Source organism: Pelodiscus sinensis, chromosome 1, assembly GCF_049634645.1.
Source record: "Pelodiscus sinensis isolate JC-2024 chromosome 1, ASM4963464v1, whole genome shotgun sequence".
Classification (NCBI taxonomy): domain Eukaryota; kingdom Metazoa; phylum Chordata; order Testudines; family Trionychidae; genus Pelodiscus; species Pelodiscus sinensis.
Window position 1 is genome coordinate 112,200,660 of NC_134711.1, and position 22,555 is coordinate 112,223,214.

Genomic DNA, 22,555 nt, shown 5'->3' on the forward strand with positions numbered 1-22,555 from the left:
TCTACCAATTCACCCACGTATTCTAAACTAAATAGATGACGACTGCGTCTAGACTGGCAAGTTTTTCCACAAAAGCAGCAGCTTTTGCGGAAAAACTTGCCAGCTGTCTCCACTGGCCACTTGAATTTCCGCAAGAACACTGACTATCTCATATAAGATCGTCAGTGTTCTTGCGGAAATGCTATGCTGCTCCTGTTCGGGCAAAAGCCCTCTTGCACAAATGCTTTTGCGCAAGAGGGCCAGTGTAGACAACGCAGTATTGTTTTGTGCAAAAAAGCCCCGATGGTGAAAATGGCGATCGGGGCTTTCTTGTGCAAAACCACGTCTAGATTGGCACGGACACTTTTCCGCAAAAACTGCTTTTGTGGAAAAGAGTCCGTGCCAATCTAGATGCTCTTTTCCGCAAATGCTTTTAACGGAAAAACTTTTCCGTTAAAAGCATTTGCAGAAAATCATGCCAGTCTAGATGTAGCCGACATGTTTATCTCCTTTTTAGTTTTATTTGGGTGTGTGGTGACTTTTTTAATAGAACATTGAGAGCTGGGTAAATGGGGATTTCTGGCAACTGGATAGGGACTTAATTAATAAAAGGTAGCATAACCCAGTAAATTAAGCTTGAGCTATATTATCCCTTATGCTTGATTCAGCTAAAGAATTATTCTAAATCACCACAGGAGACAACAAATAAGATACCCCACTGGTACAAAAATCAAATGCTTCCAACACAGTCAATAGCCAAGAATGCTTTAGAAAAACAAATAATTGATTCTAGTGCCAAGACACAGCTCTCATTGATGTCTCAAAGGAACCATTATAGATCCTCTTTGTATCGTCATATTTAATATTTACAGTTAGTAGCATTTAGAAGTTTAATGCAGGACTCAGGTTCCAATGTAGTTGGCACTATCCTTATAGATATAAATACAGAGTTCCTCCCCTAAAGTCCTTAGAACCAAACCAGTGGTATATGAAGGATGTAGGGAGAGAGGCATAAATAGTATATATGTACAATTTTTTAAAAAATTATACATTCTGAAATACCACCCATCTCTATCTGACCTTCAATAGCTAGGGGTGTGATTCCCATCTTGAATGAATATGCTCCCTAGCTGTCACTGAGCTAGTGTACTAATAGCAGCAGCACTGGTTGCATGGGCTGAGCACTGTGGGGTTAGTCCATGCTAAGGCTTGCTGTTGCCCATACCACCGGGGCTACATTAGTATGTGTAAGCTCCCATGTGCAGGTCTGCTCGAGCTGAGAATCCCACCTTCCAGCTCCAAGTGTACACATGGCCCATCAGGCTCTGAGGCACTTAACAGAGGTAGGATATGGAAGAGGAAAAAAGACTAGTGACCTTACCGATAAGTTCACATGGGGTATAATGGAAGTAAGCAGAGATGTGTGTGGGAGAGCAGATATGAATGTACACATTCTAAACTGATAGCAAAGAATATTAATAACCCAAGGATATCGTAACATTTTGGGAAGGTAAATAGTTGGAAGACAGAGCACCATGAACAGGAAACAGCTGGTAATCAGCGGACCCAAGTCTGACTCTGTCCCCAATGTGCCGTAGAACCTCAGGCAAGACACTTCTTCACCTTTCTATACTTCTGTTTCTCCTTCCCTCCCTTTTGCCTGACTTGTCCATGTAGACTATAATCTCTTCAAGACGGAGGCTGTCTCTTGCGATGTATATGAACAACGACTGGAAGAATAGGATCTCTAGGCTTTCCTTTTATACAAATATTATTAATAGTAAAATTCAGATGGCAGAAAGCTATGAAATCCCACCCAACTATTAAAGGAGATTAGGTCTATAGCAACAAATTATAGTTCAGCATGGAGTCCCCAAGTATCTTGACTAAGATTCAAGATAAAATAAGTGATCTTTCCATATTTCTTCAGAATTATTCTGACTGGCATGCCAGGAATCATTCTCCAAAATGTTCACAGATAGAATACCATTTGATCTGGGAGGGATTAGAAATTTCATTTCTGTACATTACATTACCTCTAAAATTTCATCCTTCATGACAGAAAGTTCACTGTGGTTCCTTGCCACAAATTCATACTTGGATTTGGCATATCTCTTGGGCTGTGCCTTACTGTGTGCTTCATAATTTCTACAAAGCAAACAACCCAAACATTATTTAGCCAAGCAACTTGAAACTTAAAACATTTAAGCAATCTATTTTAGGACACTAAAATAGCCTGCTCATCTCTTTTAGGATACTTCATTTCCATAGAATTTATCCTTTGCAACATTTAACGGCCATTCTAACGTTATTCCGAAATAAGACAGCCCGCGCCTACACTACAAGCAGTTATTTTGATATAATGTCAAAATAATGTCGGGCTGGAGGACTTTTTACTCCAACTCTTATAACCCTCATTTCATGAGGAGTAAGGGAAGTCAGAGGAAGAGTGCTCTAACTTCGACTTTCTGCTGTGTAGACACGCAGAAATAAGCTATTTCGACTACAGCTACGCAATTGAGAAGGCTGAAGTTGCATAGCTTATTTCAGCTTTAGCACTGCTGCATAGACGTACCCTTAGAGACTTGCAGATGCCATGTATTTAGGTAAATCAAATAAATGCATCAGATTTACAGCTGTATTTCTGTACTGCAGGGGTGGGGAACATTTTTGGGGTCGTGGTCATTGATCCACAGAAAAATCAGTTGAGGGCTGCAAACAAGTGAGAATCAAAAAAATCCCCACACCTCACTGGTGTGGGCTCCCCAGTGCTGGGGGAGGCGGGAGCCCCAAGTCTCAGGGATCAGATCCACATAAGCCAGGGGCTGCATCTGGTTCCTGGGCCTTCAGTGCCCCACCCTTGCTGTACTGTATTTAATAGTCTTGAGTAATAAAGCAAACTAATCTATTGGGAAAGAATTATTAGTCATTTATAAAGCATCTTAATGTGCTTCAAGAGAGATTGCACTCTTACATTTCAAATCAACTGTTTGTAATTTACCAATGACTATAGTCCGAATGAATATTTTCAGCATTAAATCTCATCAAATTAAACTGCCAATATAAAAAATACTTTCCCCTCATAAGTACTTTTTCTTATTTGTTCAAAAGGCTCTATGTGAGCTAACTGCCCAGAGGCATTGCCTCAAGTGAAAATTAAAAATGACTTATAAGCAGTTAAGATAAAGTTTAGATAAAACTTAGTGAGACAAAGAACACACAGCAAAGCGTTCTCCTTCCAGGAGGAAAGAGATGTTCGGATTCCTTTTGGAAAGTGAGTTAGTGGGTTCATGTACAACCAAGTCTTCAAGGTCAAAGCCTCCCCCTGCCCCGACCCCTCCTAAAGCTTCTAAAAGAAAGAAAAGCAATATACACCTAATGCAAATGAGATACACATCAAAATCACCATGTAGAAGAGATCACGAACTAGTAGTAAACAAAGAATGACTTTGAAATGCTGGACAAAACATCACATAAGAGACACAAATGCATTTTGCTTTTGGCAGTTCACTGATTGTAACTACTGATCCCAAGTACATCCTCGAGTGCTGCAGTAGTTACTTAGCTATTGTTTGGCTGTGGAGAACTGTCTCACTTTACTTGAAGAACAGCAGAAAAAAGGCATAGTCATATTTAGATTGTAAATCTGTACACAGGTTTGAAAGAAAAAATGATATGCTGAAAGTGATTAGCACATGTAAGAGAGGAAGGGAAAACATGATATGAACAATGTTCATATCCATAACTATAATTTAGTCAATGGAGAGGAGCGGAAGCCCAGTTGTAGCTATTTTGTACTCAGTTTAAAACCACCTTCTTGGTTTATGCAGTTTCTGATTGCCTTCTTGCCATTTCATTGCATGACTAATAGCCTCCTAATGGTCCTGGCACAGTTTTGTGCTGCCTTTTCAAACTCATCCCACTTGTCTGCAGTTTTTAAGTCTCTCTCCAATTCCTCTCCCAATAGGGAAAGAAATGCAGGTGGGATTTTCAAAAGCTTTCAGGGCAGGTTTAACTCTGCTCCTGCCAATCAGTGGTAAACTTCCCAGAGCAGAGAGTGCCCAATGAAAATCCCACGTTTCCAATCTAGCTCCAGGAGAATCCCAATTTACTTGTACTTGATCATTATATGGGAAATCCACCCACTGCAAATGCATCACAGCTCCACCACATTTCCAGTTAGATATCATGTAGTTATAGTCAACTTGCATTTTCTTGGCTAAGTCGCAACTGGTTGCACTGCTTTCTGTGATACTGTTTTACAAATGTCAGTACAAAAAAGCTGCATGACATGTATGCTGCAACCCCACACATCTTAAATATAAAGCACATTCACTAGTCCTCTTGTCTCAGAATAATGATCTACAGTAGCAGTAAGCCATGCACCCCAGGTGTCCATTACTGATACACGGAGATCAAAAAAATCAACTGCCTGTATGTTTCACCAACCATGAAACATGCTAGTAGCCTCCCATGGCACACCCCCGCAGGTGAGTGAATGGCTCATTCATTTTAAACATCTTTCTCTCTCTCGCTCTTTTCTTCTTTTTAAAAATAGAGGGAGAATGTGGAACCTTTCCTTTCCCCCAGAAGCTTGTGGCAGCAGCAGTTAGTGGCCACTATCAATAATTGCCAGGTTAGCTGTTCTAAATAATAAAAATGAGCTAAAAGTGGCTAAAAATCTGTAGCTGAAATGGGCAGCTTGTACTCTTCTTCTCCAGACCCCCCTCCGCTTGAGCTCCGCTGCCTGTCCACGACGGCTTCAACACTTACTATTGAACTCTGCTTGTTAACAAATCAGTTATAAGGTTTTTACCCCCTTCCCACCCAGGATGAGCTTCCCTACTAGGTACCACTTGGCATCAGCGTACAGCTGGCATTATTTAAAAGGCCAGAATGGAAATGCATATGTAGCATTGGATAAAGGCCCGGAGGGTAAGACCCTGTCTACACAGGAGAATGAAATCACATAGATTGGTATAGTTATACTCAGGGCTTGACAAGGGGTGGTGAGCCTAGCTCGCCAGCCGCGCGGTTTGGCACGCTGCGCATGCGCTGATTGTGCTGAGGCGCCGGGTCGGGCTAAAATCTACTCGTCACGAGCGAGTAGATTGCCCTAATTGTCGAGCCCTGGTTATACTAGTATAATCTCCCCATGTGGACATTTTTATACGGGGAAGTGTGACTTTTTATCAATTTACCTTAAACGTCTTGCCAAGTAATATGAGCTAAACCAAAAACAATACACTTTTGGACAGGAATAAGAGTGTCTACACTGGACTTTGTACTGGTATCACAATATTTGTTTCAATTCACACCTTTGCTTACACAAACATAGCCTTCCCATATATAAGAGGTACTATTCAGTGGATGCAATCCTAATATACTCTGACCAAGCTAAAGAGATGGGAAGGGAATAACTCCTTTATGCAAAAGCACTCCCTTACACTGTGCTTGGTCACCCTCTCCTGCAATTTCAGTGCAATTCCACATCTAACACAGGGAAAAGAAAGACTTTATTTCTATCCTATTCTAAACAAGCATTAAGAATGAAACTAGAGGGAGCAGCGAGAGACACCAAAAATTGCAAGGAACGGCAAAGCAATTCTTTGTATTTCCAAAAGGAGTAAATAGCGCTCCACACTTGGAAATAAAATAGAAAAAGGTTTTGTTTCGTCCATGTTAAAAGATCCTGTGTTCTGATTCTGTTTGAAAATGTTCAGAATTCCATTTCTATTAATTTACAGCTTTTGACAGAAGCACCCCTTTAACTGTGTATAAAGAGTACTTCACATGAGCACTTGTGCAGAGAGTACACTAAAGGAGCTTTATTTAACCAGCACTGAACAAAAGCAAAGCCCAGTCCCGTACCATTGGAAGGACAATTTCATATTTTGGAAATGACAACAGAACCTGGACATAGAAATAGAAGTAAAAATAAACAGAGACCCCTCCACTCCAAAAGCAATAAATTGGGACAGTTATCCACAGCTCTATTCGTGATGTCCATTCAATGTTACCTATCTACATGTCGGCTAACAGTTTGTTTAAAGGCAGCAACAGCTGCTCCCTGGTCCGGCAGAGGCCCTCTTTTGTAAGCTGTGTTACTGAATGCATACCCATCAGATGGAGGATAGTCTGGGACACTGGGATGCTGAAAGACAGAAAACAAAAAGGAATAATGTCACACACACACACAGAGCTGTGGTTATTTAACTTATTACAGCAACATTTTCTGACACCTATAGGTTCTCTGTCAGCATTCACATTCCCTTGTTCTCAGCTATTTGTTATTCTGCCATGAAATTTTAATTATTTGTGCATTTTAATACAAGGACAAAGAAAGACATTCTACATCAGATAAATTACACACAATGCTGAGCAGGCGTAAGGAATAAAAGCTACTTGGGAGCACTACCTTATTTTAGGAGTGCACAATCTTATTTTCTAAGGCCTCAAATTCTGCCACTTTTATATGGAATAGTACCGGCTCTGTGAAAGTCCTACTGAAGTCAGTGGAGCTGTGTATACAGTAAGCTACTACTCCGATGTGAGGAGGAGTGGCAGAGTCAAGAGTTAAATAAATCATAATTTAAATGTGAATGAGTCAACAGCATTCGCAATATTAAAATCTTGGTTGAAATTTGAAGAGCACCTTTGGCACGGCTAGAACATCTTCTGCCATTGCATATATTCCAATAACCCTTTGTGCATTCAAGTAAAGATATTTCATCTCCTCAATATAATTATGACACCACCCAGTTCCCAAAAAGCAGAGCTACCAACTAACAAGTTAATTTCTGAGGATTACTGCATGTAGGCAACTGAAAGCACTCATTCTAGACCTCCCTTCCTCATACTCTCATCTAAACATAAAATAATATGGCACTGATAAAGTAGTATCATCTACTGAACTGAGTACAGACATGAGAGGCTGTGCTGCAACAAATCTGAGCCTGGCTCTGATTGTGTGACTTTGGGCAAATCATTTACCCTGTCTGTACCTCTGTTTTCTCCTTCTGATAAATGCCTCACTGAACCCCTCTGCTAAGTATCATCATCACCAAAATTAGAAAATGTTTGTATAGTAACAGCAATATCACAACCTTCTAGAAAACCATCAAGTGCTCCATGGCTTATAGTATGTAAGCAAGAAACAACTGGGAAAAAGTAAGTCACGTTAGTCGACAGACAAAATTATTTGTATCATGGTAGCCCCCATGGATTCCAATCAAGATTGGTTCCCCTCCATGCTACGTAAAGGCAGAGGAAAACAATCCCTGCCCCCACAAAAGCTCACAATCCCAGGAAAAGTGCAATAATCATAAGCAAATCTACAGTGTTTCCATCATAGCTTCTCATTTGAAATCATGATTGTTGAACTGACAACCACATCACTGGAACCACAGCGTATACAATTGTATCTTAAAACTCAAGGATGGGAAACACTCTCATGAAGCTCTCTCTGATCCACACTGCTAGACTGCAGACCAATCCCTAGTTATAAAGGTTAGGAACTGTAGCCATGGTAGCAGCAAGCATATCATTATTTAACACACACTGGGTAGTATTTCCCATTTGAAAAGAATGCCTTAGAGGAAAAAGGGAGCCCTAGGAAGGTGAGGTCTGAGCTGTGTTATGCTGGTACCTGTCTGACACTGAATCAGTGTGTCAGTGATTACTAATGGGATCTCTTGTCATAAGGATGAGATCTCCTGTATTGCTTCACTATTGCTGACTATCTGGTAAGAGCGACACAACATAAAAAAGGTATCTCCCTGAAGTTCTCCCAACAGGAAAAAAACTGATTTGCATCCCCCATCTAGTATTTTTCTTTAGCTACTATCAAGGATCACCCTTAACAAAACAGATGTCTGGTAATTAAGGCCGCATTTAAGTATTATATTCTATACTGTCTTTACAGCATACACAATAATATTTTGCCTTGCACAGTATCATTTATCTGGGAGGGTCCTAAGGCACTTCAGAAATATTAAGTCTCACAACACTTCTGTGAGATAAGTATTATGAGAAACATGCTACAGGTGGGAAGCCAAGTTACAACAAGTTTAAATGATTTGCCCTCGAGCATACAGTGAATCATTAGGAAGTCAGGAATTGAGGATTTCAAACTTAGTATTGCAAACTTTGTTAGGACATTTTTTTTCCCTCTAATCAACCAAACTTTACCAATCAAGAGCCAAACATTATAGAAATGTAAAGGAATGCGATTAATTTAAAAATCACTTCTATCAGGAATATTTTTAACATAATGTAACTACAAATGATACCGATGATTATAACTAAAAAATTACAGTTCTCTATTTTCTTGGGTTGTATATTTTGCACTTTTACACGCAAACAAGGAGAAAAAAACCATTAAATTAATGCTTAGGCATTGGGGCAAAAGTTAAGCAGAGTTCAAAGTAAGTGACTGTGAAACATATTTGATTCCTTCAGGAGACTGTGTCATTTGGGATACTCTTTATTCCGTTTTGTTCATCTCTCTTCCTGCTGTTCTGGATTTACATGCTTTTATACAGACACCTCTGCCCCAGAAACATTTGCTAACCATGGTGTCCTACAAATGTAGGAAACCCCTACAATTTTTCAGTATTTGTTTTAAATACATAGCACAGGCATAAAGGCCCCAGAGATATGTACAGTCAAAGGACCAATTTAACCTATAAAATCCTGAATGGTAAATATATGTTTTTACATACTAGAAAATGCCATTTCATCAACAAGCAAAATAAGCCAAAAACTACTACTGGTTTTTTTTTTTTCATTTTCCAATAGAACACTGAAAAAGTTCAGGGAAATGATGAAAACAAATGTTTGTTCCCCTGAAAACTCTTAATAGGAAATAAATGACATTTCTTGAGCACCTTGCAATAGGACATTGAAAGACTAATGGTAGGAAATCCCCCCCTAAAAGTCTTTTGTCTCCGGAGTACGTGTCAATCCTTGGCTCCCCAGAGCTCAGATTTGCTAACCTTCTGGATGTGTCCATCTGTTTACTAAGAGTTTGAAGGAGGGCCAAGCAGGTGGGGAGGGGTCATTCAGGTGCCTGAATGTTTTACTGGACAAACATAGTTAGCTATCTTTAACATACACACAGTAGGACTGTGTGTCCACTGTGTGCCCTGTGGCAAAATGTGGAAGGGAGCCACTCTGTGCCCCTTGAAGGACAGGACTTCAGGTGGAAGGGGAGGGACGGGGGCAGCCAGCTCAACCCCCCCCCAACTCTCAGAGCCCCATGGAACACCTGGAAGGGTGCTCCACCACTCCGGTGGTGAGTCAAAGGGGCCTGGGACTCCAGCTGCTAGCGGCCAGGAGCCCCGGCCTCTTAGAATTGCCAGGTTCCGAGGCAACTGTCCCCTTTGCCTCCCCACCCTGTCAGCTGGCCTGCAAACATGGTATTATGAAAGATAATGTTGTATCACTTTGGGAGAGCTATAGGACCTGTGCACATGCATCTGAAAGGAGAAAAAATGGTTCTTTAGGCCCTAGAATCCAATTCCAATTGGAGGCAGTGGCAAAAGACTCCATCGAATTTAATGGAATGGTGATAAGACCCGATATTTTATCTACTCAATGAGTCTGGCTTTTATCTGTTGCACAGCCTAAATCTACTGCAACATTACTGACTTCAGTGGAGTCACACTGATGCAAATGACACAGTTGCGCCTCCACGTTCACTTCCTTACTAGCAACAACCATTACACAGTGTGACTCTTGGACTGGTTTGTTCATGAAGCGAATAGCTAGTCCAGTCTTCTCCCTACTTTACAAATACTGTAGCAATGAACCTACCTCAGCTGACATTCTTTTCATTTCGTGTTTCCGTTGCTGCTCTGCAACATTCGCCACAGACTCAGCCAACTGATTTAGTTCTTGTTCATTTGGAGCTCCCATGAAACTCAGCAAAGGAGGCTCCCAACCATTTCTGAAGCGTGGGATATAAGGTGGAATAAACTGATCTTTCGGCCAGTCCACTCTGTATAAAATGAGAGGCATGTATTAAGATCGGCACAAGTTATTTACAATAATGAATCCTTAAAAAAATTGCAAAGCATTTCATTTCCTCAGGAGAAACCTCTCATTACCCTCAATAAATAATGCTTCCTTCTCTGTATCTACGCTACCTCTTTACATAGTAGAAAGAGACTGTCTCTGTCCCAAGGACCTTCCAAATGTCAAGAGAGATGACAGAAGTTCTGTCACAATGCAAAGGATGGAGAGCAGAGGGGCCAATCATAAGTCAGCATGGGATTTGGTTTATCTTTTGAAAAGCAACAGTATTCCAATATCCCTCTGTCTGGTGTCTTAATAAACATAACTCCACACACACACCCCCGCCGTCCTCCTCACCCTCCCGACCCTCATTCTCACGCCCCCACGTTCCAGCCTCCTGTACTGCCCCCGCCATATCCCCAAGGCTCTTCCCTGACTCCTGCACCTCCCACACCACCAGCTCCCTGCCCTGAAGGATGTGGGCAACACCAGGTAAGTCTTCTAGTTATTCATATAACCCCACACCCACAAGAATAAATGTAATCACTACTTTTGCAGAACAGAGTTTTCTGATACTGACTACTTTTTTTCAAATACCACAATATTCCTTAGAGATCCACTGATTTCATCATTGCATTTACTGTATCTGTTGCAGTTTTTCCACAGTGAGCTGTGCCTATATACTCTACATAAAACACTGCCTTGCAGTTTGAATCATTGCCTCTTAAAAGGAGAAACGGACCCAGGGATACACTTTATAGTTTCCTTTAATGTTTCTCATTATGGGTGTTGCTGAAAATGAATGAAGGTGACAAATACTATCAAACAAGTTTTAGGAGCTGTTAGCATGTCCCAAGACGCTGGCATGTCGATGGTGATTTATAGCTGACCAGCATCTCCTGGGTTTGAACAATCATCTTGTTTAGTGGCACAATACAGCAAAGCTGCACAGCATAACAACACAAGACAAACAGGGGCCAGTCCCACCCATTGCTTCTAAAGTGTAAAGCTTGGTTACCCTTTAAATTCCTGTATTCCTCCCAATCTAACACCACCCGTTTTTCTTTGGATTGAATTATTGCTTTTTATTTTTAAGGGGCCTGGATGGAGAGGATTTGCAACAGTATAATGGATTCTAATACAGGTTGGTCCTCCTTGGTCTGGCAGCCTCGGGACCTCACTGGTCCCAAATGGAGGGAGTTTGCTGGACCACAGGAGGTCAGCCCCTCTGCAGATGGATTCCAGGTTCTCCCAGGGTCTGTCAGCAGATCACCATGCTCCTCTGTTGCTGGCTGCTGTGGCTACACAGCCAGCTTCTCCCTTTTGGGGCTTTCTAGTTCAGGGGCTCTGTGCTCCAGCAACATCAATGGTCTTGCCAGACCACAGATGTTGCCAGACCAGAAAAGTTCAACCTGTACTTAGGTCATTAGTTCTGTTCCAGCACCAAGCTCTGATCAAGCAAAATAATCCTGTTTGTGGGAGCTCCAATAAAGTCAATAGGTCTCTCTGCATGGATCAGCGTGATCAGACGCCTTTGCTGGCATAGGTCAGTAGTAATTTGAAGCTGCTCCTTGGTGGCAAAATGAGTTTGATATGCTTAGTACAAATCATATCAAACCAGGAGCAAAAACAAAATTAAAAAAATCCACCTCAGCTGGCACCTCTGTTAGTAGTTTCAGTAAATAGGCCAAACGACAACGCAACTTGGAGATTCTTGCCCCTAACAATAGTTCACTCAAGAAAGAAGGGTGAGCATGGATGAACATTGCACTACCAAAATCTGCACTCTTTCTATTCTGTGGATGTTCACCTGCTACTCTTCATTAGGCCTTCATTTTCCAAATCTTTCAATGCAGCAGTTTTCACCAGGAATAAATTCAATATTTATTTAATTATTTAGATTGAAGGTTAGTCATTTGATCTGGACCCTGAGTGGGCAGATGAGTAAATTAAAAAGAATGCAAGCATTTCAGATGCAAGCCCTAACTCAATTACTGATCGCCGTCACCACCACCTCGAAGGGCCAGAGGGTGAAGCAATACTTTAGTCATCCCTGGTTTTTAGAAATTCTGTTTGCAAGGCTTTTATATAAACCCAATACTATAAAAAAATTAGATAAACTGGTCATATTTATAATACACTACAGTTCACAAGCAACGTTCATGAAAAGCAACATTGTAAGTCCCTGCTGAATCTATTTTTCAGCTGAATCTATTTTTCACAATTTAGGATCCCATAAGGGTTTATCTGCAGTGCAAATCAATCATCCACTCATGATACTTCTTAAAAAACAATCTTTTTCTTACAGACATTAATGCTGCTTCAGAGGCATTCAAATCATTGCAAGTCTCTGCTTTTAGTAATTGGGGGGATGTTCAAGTGCTTTTTTATTCTGTTTATATAATTTTGTTTTAGTTGTTGTTACCAAACGCTATATGTCACTTGAAATAGATTTATAATTGAGCCCAGCTGGTTAATGACCAATTGAGGACAGCAGAGAAAAAGAATGGAAAGGACCATTCAGAGAAAATAAAATCAATTGTTCTTATTCTTCCAACATGTCCCTTCAGATTCTTAATAGGACCCATCCAACTCCCACTGAAATCAGATAGGAAACTGAAATCAATTCACTGACTTCAACTGGAGTTGGATCAGACTCAAAGAAAGCAAAAATTCAGACTACTGAAACAGAGTTTGTGTATTTGGCTGATATAGACGATGTTAATACAATAATTCCTCATTTAACACAGTAGATACATTTCAGAAAATGATTGTGCTAAGCAAAAACGTGTTATGTGGGGTCAATTTTCCCATTGAAAATAATGGAAAAGGTGGGGGTTGTGTTTCAAGCGGTGGTGTCGAAGTCAATTTTCTGTTGGTGCTGAGTTGTCAATGTCACCATTAAATGATGTACTGTACAGTAAAACTCCAATTGTCCGGCATCCAGTTGTCCAGCATCAACTGGAACCTGGAAGTGCTTCAGTCAGCCGCTCTCTCGCCTGGGCTGCTGTGAGCCACATGTGCGCTCACGACTCCAGCCTGCACTTGCTAGTAGCTAACCGCTGAGCACAGGCAGCTGCCTTGGGACCAGGACATAAGGCTGGGGGAGAAATGGGACTGGGTTACAGCAGGGAGGGGAGGTGTTTGGCTCTGGGGAAGGGAAGGGGAAGAGAGGGTAGGGGGATTGGGTTGGGAGTATGCCCTGTGTCAAGTCTGCCGGGACCCACACTGCATCCGGGGGGAGGGGGAGACGGGGAACGGTGTGGCGAACAGCAAACGGCAACCCTCCGCCACTTTGCAGGGAGGCGGGGGAAGCCCTGTGCAGCTGCCGGCGACCTTGCCCCCTCTCCTCCACTCCCACTTGCAGGCCAGCAGCAAAGCAGTGGAGGGTTCACCGCTCACTGAGCCATTCTCCACCAACCCCACCTTGCCGGATGCAGTGTGGGTCCCAGCAGACCTGTCACAGCCACCTTACAGTACCTCCTGGTACGCCGGATTATCGGAAGTCTACTATATTACCGCTGTTTTCACAATTAATCCTGCCGCACGAAGTAGTCCGTCACTTGATTTTTTTCATGTTATTTCGGGGACAGTCGTGTTATGCAAAAAACGTTCCCTAAAAAAAATCATGTTTTCGCGAAAACGTTTTAAGCGTGCACGTGTTAAACGAGTAATTACTGTACATTCAAATATATATTCAAAGATCCTCTACAAAATGCACAAAGGCGTTTTCATACCTGGCTTTGGTCCATGTGTCACCTAATGACATCCACAATTGTCCTTCCTCACTACTGACAGTGTAACGCAAGAAATCTATGGTGTCCTTTGTTAGGAGAGGGCTGAGTACGGTACCAGCAAGCTCTGGACCTCCAGTTGTCTGCACCACCTAAAATCAAGATTTTTTTTTTTTTAAAAAAAGCCTATTTACTGCACTGAGGGGTAACAGAGAATCAATTATAATAGTAAACTATGTAAAAATTAAAGAAGTTAGAATTCTAGGCTTCCCTCTCTATTGGTGGTGTTTGCCTGATACAAGACAAAAGTCTTATGTACACAGACAGTTACGCTAGTTTAATTAAGGGCTTGTGCATAGAAGGCAGCAGGGCACACCTATAGCACTTGAATATAGTTCTATTTGTTGGGTCTACATCAAAGTGCATCAGGGATCATTTATTGCACACACCAGAGTGCTCTGCAGTTTAAATACCTCCATTACACACTATGCAAACAAGCTGAAAATCAATATAAAACCACACCACTTACTCAAACCAGTTCAGTTTGTATGCAGACACTTGTACATCCATTTAAACTGGCTCATATCCATTGAGCTTGTGCCTGTACATTTACTGATACAAGCTACATTAATATAACCCAGGTTTAAACAGAGATGAGAGAGCTCAAAAGTTGAACTAGTTTAATTAAACTAATTTAAACTTTACACAACTTGAAGGTGTAGACAAGCTGAAAAGAATGATGGCAGAAATATCCTTTTAGCACATACTGTCTAGGACAAATCAAAGATTCAATACCGTATACTAAAGTTCAGACTTCTGTGTAATGGATGCGTGTAAAAATGCTGTCATAAAGCAATGTAAAAATGAAGCATGGCATTCCATGTAGGAGCCCAACAAGGCAACTAGCACCAGAGCCAAGAAAAAAAAGTGAAATAAGGATCAAGATTGATAATTGGGGAATGTTGTGAGGGGAGTGGAAACAAGGATAGAAATAAATGAGGAAATGTAGGAAAGTAACTGAACAGGGGAGAAAGAGGGGACAAAAAACAGCAGAAACGTGATAGAAGATTTTGGAGAGAGAGCCAGTAAAAACTATATAGAGGTGGAGGGGATTGCCTACTTGTAAGGTTATTCAATATTTCTCATTGTGAGACCCTGTTTTCAGTAGCTTATAATTTTACCAGGCTTTAAGTGTTTAAACTGAAATTGTCTATGCCAGGGTCTGCTTCAGGGATGATGTGGTGTGGTTTTCTGTTTTGTTTTTTGTAGCAAGGGAGGAAATTTTCAGCCAAAAATGATTCCGCTGTTTCCAAGAAAGAGGGGTAAATTAAATGTTTTTTGCCCATGTCAAAAATTCTATTTGAGAAGCAGTAGCACCCCCATGATTTGGAGAACAAACTTGGAAGTTAGCAAGGGGTGTGGTCTTTATCTTTGGCCTTTTACCCTCCCCATGAAAATCTACCCATGGTTGTCCATGTTCTAAGCCTTTGAAATCTTCATTTCACACAAGGAGAGATTGGGAATCAATTGGCAGAGAGGTAACACAGACTGTAGAAGGAGCTGGAGGGTGGGAGGAGGCTGGACTGACTGAATAGAGAGACTGGGACAAGGAGCCAGGGAGGGGATGGAGGAAGACAGAAATTGAATGAGGAGCCCAGACTGGAAGTGGGACTGGGAAGAGTAGGATAGGTGCAAGTAGGACTGAGACGAGGAAGAGTAGGATGGGTGCAAGTTGGAGAAGACAAGCTTGATAGGACAGAAAGGCAAGTGGCAACTAGACCCTAAGCACTCCAGAGCCTGGGACAGAAGTCGAGTCTCACCATTTCTCTGCTGTCAGCAAATGCATCTCTCTGAAACCAAATGGGAAAGTGCATGTCTCATCTCCCTCTGGTGCTGGTCTACCTGGATGATGATTAGCTATTATTGTTACTCCATTAGCTGAAAGGACAGAGACCTGAGCTGTGGCTGGTGGCAGTCCTGTTGATGATTTAGGTGGGTGTCAATAGGATGCGACATCTGGTTTTGAGGTTTGATTTTTTTTAAAACCTGGGTTTTTATTATACACCAACGCTACATTAAAGACCGAGACTAAGATTGCAAAGTCAAATCCTCAAAAGTCCAGAAATTCTAGAACTAGGGTTTAGGAATGTTAGATAGCATGTAACATGAAATTTTAGCAGTTACACAACTATTCAATAGTCCTGAGGGATGGGGCCAGCAGCCAGTGCGCTCCCAGCCCCATTCCTGGGGAGCCCCCTGCCACCTCGTGCTGCTGTCTCTGTATCGGTTTAAGCCAGTCCCTTCGTGGACCGGCTGCCTGCTGCCCCATGCTGCTGCCTCTGATACAGAGGCAGCAGTGCAGGGTGGCAGAAGCCCCTGTTCACGGGGGGCTGAGCTCCCCAGGGACAGAGGCTACTCTGTGGAGAGCATGGATCTCCCACAGGCAGGGGCTGCTGCCACGAAGCAGCCAGGCTTGCTGCGGACAGATGCTGCTCTGTGGGATGCAGAGGCAGCCAGAGGGAGGCGATGTGTGTATACAAGCCCAGGCTTATCAGTTAGCCATGTAGCTGTCTATACAATGACATCCCTATTAGGGTTGCCCTTGATACCTTAATTCAGCTCCCTTGTGCACATGCACTATGAGACAATCCTTAACAATCCTTAACAATCCTTATCTACATGTTCATGTTATTTCCCCTCCCACCTCCCATCCCTCCCAGGACTCACTCGGTGTACAATGGTGGACATGCTCTGAGGTTGAATCAGGGCTGTGCAAGTCAAGAGGCTGCTTTTTGTAGGATATTTGCCTTGCGTATTGTAGAAGTTGCAAGGTCAATACCTATTGGGATAATTGGGCTGGACAGGTCTATGCCTGCCTAAAACTGAAGGCCACCCCCATTAAGCAGAGGAACCAATGAACCTAGTAGGCAAAAGATTATGAAGACTGAGGAGCAACATATGCAAAAACAGGCCTGGGACTGCAGGAACAGAAATGATGGTTTCATGGTTACGGCAGTTTAACTATATCCTAGAAAATTGGATTTCTCTCAAACTCTTCCACAGAATTCCTGCGGGATATTACTTAAACCAAATTTTTCACAGGGATCACTGATTTATAGAAGGGCTGCGCACACACACGCACAGCAACTGAACTGAATGGGAGCTTTGCTTTGAGCATACAAACTGCTAAATAGCGTGAGGTATTTCGAATTGAGCAGCTAAATTAGTTAATATTTCTGTGCCTAATTTATTTGTCAGCTTATTTTGCAAGGGAGCTGTGAAAATTACTTCACTAATAAAAATTTTAAAAACTGTGAATAGTCATGCAACACTTTCAAGACCAACAAAAATCGTAGATGGTATCGTGAGCTTTTGTAGGCACAACCCACTTCATCACAACCCACTTCATCAAATGAATGGCGTTAAGGGGTCCAGGTGGCAAAATAAATAGCAGAGAAAAAGAGAGGGTATGGGGAAGGAAAGAGAAGGGAAAAATGGGAAAAAATTGTCAATTAGTGTGCTCATGCTAATTGAAGCTGATAAGAGTACTTAGATCCCACTCTATCAGCTTCATTTAGCATGGACACTCTAACTGACAATTTTTTCCCATTATTTTCTTCTCTCTCCCTCTCCACCCCCTCTTTTTCTCTGCTGTTTATTTTGCAACGTGGACCCCTGAACTCCTTTCATCTGAAAAGAGGGTTGTTTAGTGACTTTGTATTGCCATGATCAAAAAATATTTTACTCTCCTGCAAATACTGTTTATTCCTCACTCTGGTGTGTATGTATTTAATTTTCCTTCCACTTTGTGTAAATATGAGGTATTAGTTTTGTGTTTCTTTTTAATGTTAAGAAAAAAATCAGTCAAGTCAAAATGTAAATATACATATGTATACACGCAGACATACATACTTTAGCAAAAGGACAATTTAGCTAAGTGAATTCATTTAAATTATGGGACTGGATATAAACAAAATGAACATACTTATTTTCTAAACATGTCCTAATTCTAAAATAAATAAGTGATTTTTCCCATAACCTACCATTAGTAATAATACATTTTTAACCTCGTCATATTTTAAAAGATTCTACAACATTGAAACAAAACAAGTCTGTAGAACATACTAAAAATTAATTCTTACCATATTTAATGGTGTAAACAGAAAATGAACCAATTCAGGTGCACTAGGGTTCTGAATGTGGGACTTTAATTTAGCCTGAGAGGGAAAAAAGAGAAAAAACAAATTGGTAACTTCTATGGTAGTTGAACAGAATCATCCTTTAAAAGAGAATCTTAGTTATAGAATTTAAGTACAGGTCATACTTATTTCCTCATTTAAATATAAGCTGTCAAAGATTGTGACAAGGGCTGTCAAGTGCTTAATCATGAGATTAAAAAATTAATTGAGATTAATTATGAGATAAATTGTACTGTTAAACAATAACAGAATACCATTTATTTAAATATTTGTGGTGTTTTCTATATTTTCAAATATATTGTTTTCAATTACAACACAATAAAAAGTGTGCAATTCTCACTTTGTTTTGATGGACAGCCCTAGTTGTGACAAAATTTCAACCTGTTAAGTCAACTTCTTTAGGAAGGAAGAGATCACACAAGCATCCTATAAGCCATAGAGCTGATTAGCACAGTACTGTATATCTTACAGTTGATCAAAGATGCTGGTGCAGAGAATTTTATGGTGTCCTTGAGGAAGAGCAGGTGAATGTGGGGGACAGAAGAAGAAAAGGTTACACAGGCTTCAACGAAGGTCCTGTTTCTGTGGTCATCCTGGTGTCCTCAGACCCAAAGGCATGGAAATGAGGGACACCCTCCCCTGTCTCCCAACAGAAATGTCAACGGTTCATAGATTCAGGCCAGAAGGGACCATTGCAACCATCTAGTGAGCTTGGTTGCCAGTCTAACACAGGCCATAGAACTTCCCTGTATTAATTCCTGCTTCAAGTCCAACAATTGTGGCTGCAGAGCACGTGATGTAGGGGAACTTTCCTTGTAGCCTTCTCAACCCCTACAAATGACTCCTGGAACAAATCCCACTCGAAGAGAAATAGAAGAAAGTTGATTTGGCTCAGCTATTGGAGGATACAGGTTCTCCCAGCTGCACTGTTGCCACAGCCACAAATGAAAAAAAACAATAGCTGAAGGAGGGTACACAAGAAATTAAGATTTCCCAGTGACTCTCTGAAGCATATTGAGCAGAAGATGCCAAAAGTGAATATCTGCATTAGCAGCACTGGCTGCCAATAGCTGGTGATGTTGAGGGCAAAGAAATGACCATGGGATGGAGTGCTTTAAAGCTATGTCTAGATTGCTCCTTGGACACGTCCAAGGAACACAACCGCTTTAAAAAAAATCGAAAAAGCAGACGTGTTCTTTCGCCATCTCTTTCTATGAGGAAGAAGGGATGTGTTAAAAGAGCACTTTTTTCCAAAATTTGGCACTGTGTAGATGTTTCAAATTTCAGAAAGCCTCTTTCGAAAGTAAATCGGAAAAAAAACATGACCTGCATTTCTTTTTCCGATTTAACATTGCAGTATAGACTTAGGCTTAGGCTAAAAAGGTTTTTAAGAGAAGTTTCTCTCTTTATGGCTTATTTAACACACATTATTTAATGGTGGTAATGAGCACAGAGAAGTGGACAAGCACTACTGGAAAGCTAAATAAAGAACACAGCTGTGGAGGCTGGCGAGCATACAAGAGTGAGCTGTACATTTTCCCAATAGACCTTTCTAGAAATGAGTTAACATTTTGAATGCTAAAGGGTGACATTTTATTTATTATTGTTGTTGTTGATATCACTTCACCAATCATACTGCACATTGTAAAGACTTTGCTGCTCTCGGGAGTTGGTGATTGGGACTGCAACCCAGGGCAGAAATGGAAGCCCTGTCAAAAAGCCACTGTTTTCAGCACTGGCCTGAACCGGAAGTTTGGAGAAAAAAACCCAAAAAAACCACACATAGCACACCAAGCATCATCTCTCAAGTCTACAGTTAGGCAGTGTGGCTGTAACTGGATGTTGGGCTGAAGCAATGTGGGATTACACTAAATCAGTAATTCTCAAACGGGGGGTCAGGACCCTAAAGTGGGTCATAACCCCATTGTAATGTCGTCACCAGGGCCAACATCAGACTTGCTGGGACCCACTGATGAGCTCCATACCCACCCAGGAGACCAGGCATTGGGCTCCTTCTCCTGGATCATGTACTAATGCAGTTTGGGAACCCCAATACCAGAAAGACAAATGGCTCTTTGGAAGCTGCACATGATGCTTGCTGCCTATAGTGGTGCTGCAACAGCAGAGATTGACAAGTAGGACAAGTCTCACTGAAAACAAGGCATTCCTAATAGGGACACGAACATCTGTGCACAGTCAGTAGCAACTCTACTCTGTAGAAGGCTTTGCATAACAGAGTCGGGGGGAAAGCATGACAGGATGGTCACCGACCCAGGGAAAGTAGAGAGCTGTCTGGGGTAGGGATGTCGACATATTGTCAGCTACATGATTAACTGATAAGCCTGGTTAATCCTGTTGATTGCATGCATTTCCCCTTGGCTGTCTCTGTATCAGAGGCAGCAAGGGGGAGAGCAGTAACCAGTGCCCGTGAGGAGCTGGCTTTAAGCAGGCTCCCCACAAGCACTGGATCCGCCTGCTCCTCCAGCCCTGCACTGCTGCCTCTGATAGAGAGGCAGCAGTGTAGAGGGTGAAGGGGCTGGCTGGAGCCCATATGAGTGGGAAGCCAGCTCTCAAGCAGGCTCCCTGCGCATGCCAGCTTCACGGGCCTGGCTGCCCCATCCTTGACGCCTCCCACAGAGGCAGTGGGAGGGGGGAGCTGGTGCTGGAGGGAGCCAACTTAAAATCCAGATGCAGCAACACGGAGTGGTGAAGAGGAGGCTGCCATAAAGCAGCCTCTGTCCATGATAACCCAGGCTCACTGTGGACAGAGGCTAGTCTGCAGCAACAGCCCCTGTCCGTGGGGGGGTCTGAGCTCCCTGAAGACAGAGACTGCTCCAGAATCCCAAAAAGCTGGCGAGCTTCGTCCTCAGGCTTGTCCGCAGCAGCTGCCTCTGTCTGCAGGGAGGTTGGACCCCCCCCCCCTCCCCAGACAGGGGTGCTGCCATCCCATGTTAGACAGAGGCCACAGCATGGGACAGCAGGCAGCAGGTCTGTGCAGGAATCTGGTTTTCAAACTGGGTTCCGAGGCAGACTAGCTCCTGCCTGCCACCCCTCACTGCTGCCTCTGATACTGCTGCCCTGGAAGTAGGCCTGAGAGGCACTGGCTGTTGGCCCCGCCCTCAAGGACGATCAAATAGTTGTGTAACTGCTAAGATTTCATGCAGTTACACAATTATTCAATTACACAATATCTAACATCCCTAGTGTGGGTTCTATTCTCAAATGGTGCCTTTAGAGAGAAGATGTACTAGGAGCACAACAACCTGTTAGTGACAATTACCACCAGAAAAAACTGATTTCAGTACACAAACGCAAAATCTACCTCTCTCCCACACTTCCACCTGCACAATCATAAACTTCAAAACATTTCTAGCACAGGCAGCGGCTGGCGAGATCTGAAAGCGTGTGGGTGAAAGTGACACATCAAGGTGCACTCAGAGCCAATTTGTAGCAGCAGGAAAAGCATGCTGCATCTGACTTGAAACAAGCCAGGAAAAGTCACCCCTGCCTGCCCTGTGGAGCCTCAGCTACTTACCAGAAGGTTAAAACCATGCTTGAATTTTTGAAAACAGTCAACAAATTCATCTGGAGGTGGTGGCTTTGCACGAAGAGTGAGAACCCCCTCTAGAGAACAAAATGAAAAAAAAAGAATAGATATTATGGTAATTCAGGTATTTACTAACATGGGCTCAGCTCTGTTGCCTTCTTTCTCTTTGACTACCAGAAAAGGATGGCAAAAAACTTGTTCACATGAGGAAGGGGAGCATGACTAGAACCTAAGTTTTTTAGATATCAGTGTGTGCCTAGACCTAAGCCAAGGGATACAAAGGAAGTTGTTCAATTAAACTGAATGAACAACAACAAAATCACAAAGCAATGCAATAAGAAAACCAAAATCACATTCACTAGCTACACGAATGACTTTCAAAGGACAAGGTATTCAGAAAGACTTGGGGATGAGAGGGAAAACAAATCTTACCTCCAGGTCCTTTCTTTTTATTCTTCTTGGTTTTCTTTCTCTTTGAAAGTTCTGCAAATGCTTCAGCAGCTTTTTGAAGTTTGGTAACAAAATATTCAATGTCATCCAAAATATGGTTCAAAATTTGCTGTGGGAGAGGTGCAGATTAATGTCTCCATCTAACCTGCAACATAGCTGCATTATTTGTAATTTACAGCATCCTCACAGTGGTCTCCTATGCTCATCGTTCATTCAAGGAAACACTGCTTAGTCATCAAGTGTCTGATATTTTCAAATTCCTCACATTTCCACTTGCTCTATTTCAATAGTTGTGATCATTACAAGTTTTTAAAAGGTAAGTATTGAGATGATTACATTTTGTATTTAATTTAATTTGGAGTCACACACACTGTTTCTCCCATGTAGCACACGTAGATCTTGTTAAAACATAACTTTCCCAGAGATGCTATTGAGCTATTTTCTAATAGTTGTAATTTCATATTCTCTGATGACACAAAATATTAAAACTATTATTTGCTGACATGCAGGGTTAAACTGATCTGACATTCTTTGATCAATGTGAAGACTGCCTTTCAATGCACAAGAGTGCTGGAGCAGTGGAAAAAACCAAGTGGGGGAAAAGGGACATACCCCAGTTCAGGAAAACT

At 42.0% G+C, this 22,555-nt stretch overlaps 1 protein-coding gene across 4 annotated transcripts in view; it reads right to left on the reverse strand.

The window, feature by feature from the left end:
- The window catches only part of EPS8 (EGFR pathway substrate 8, signaling adaptor), a 162,360-nt gene that overhangs the window by 38,321 nt on the left and 101,484 nt on the right, over positions 1-22,555 (reverse strand). For 3 of the 4 annotated variants that reach the window (XM_075897568.1, XM_014577119.3, XM_075897575.1), the window contains 7 exons: positions 21,909-22,035; positions 21,465-21,553; positions 17,873-17,947; positions 13,734-13,882; positions 9,796-9,979; positions 6,000-6,133; positions 2,016-2,127 (listed from right to left, as the gene is read on the reverse strand). In XM_075897568.1, the coding sequence (XP_075753683.1) occupies positions 2,016-2,127; positions 6,000-6,133; positions 9,796-9,979; positions 13,734-13,882; positions 17,873-17,947; positions 21,465-21,553; positions 21,909-22,035 (870 nt within the window). The remainder of the gene's footprint in view (positions 1-2,015; positions 2,128-5,999; positions 6,134-9,795; positions 9,980-13,733; positions 13,883-17,872; positions 17,948-21,464; positions 21,554-21,908; positions 22,036-22,555) is intronic. The other variant, XM_075897583.1, reaches the window with a different exon arrangement.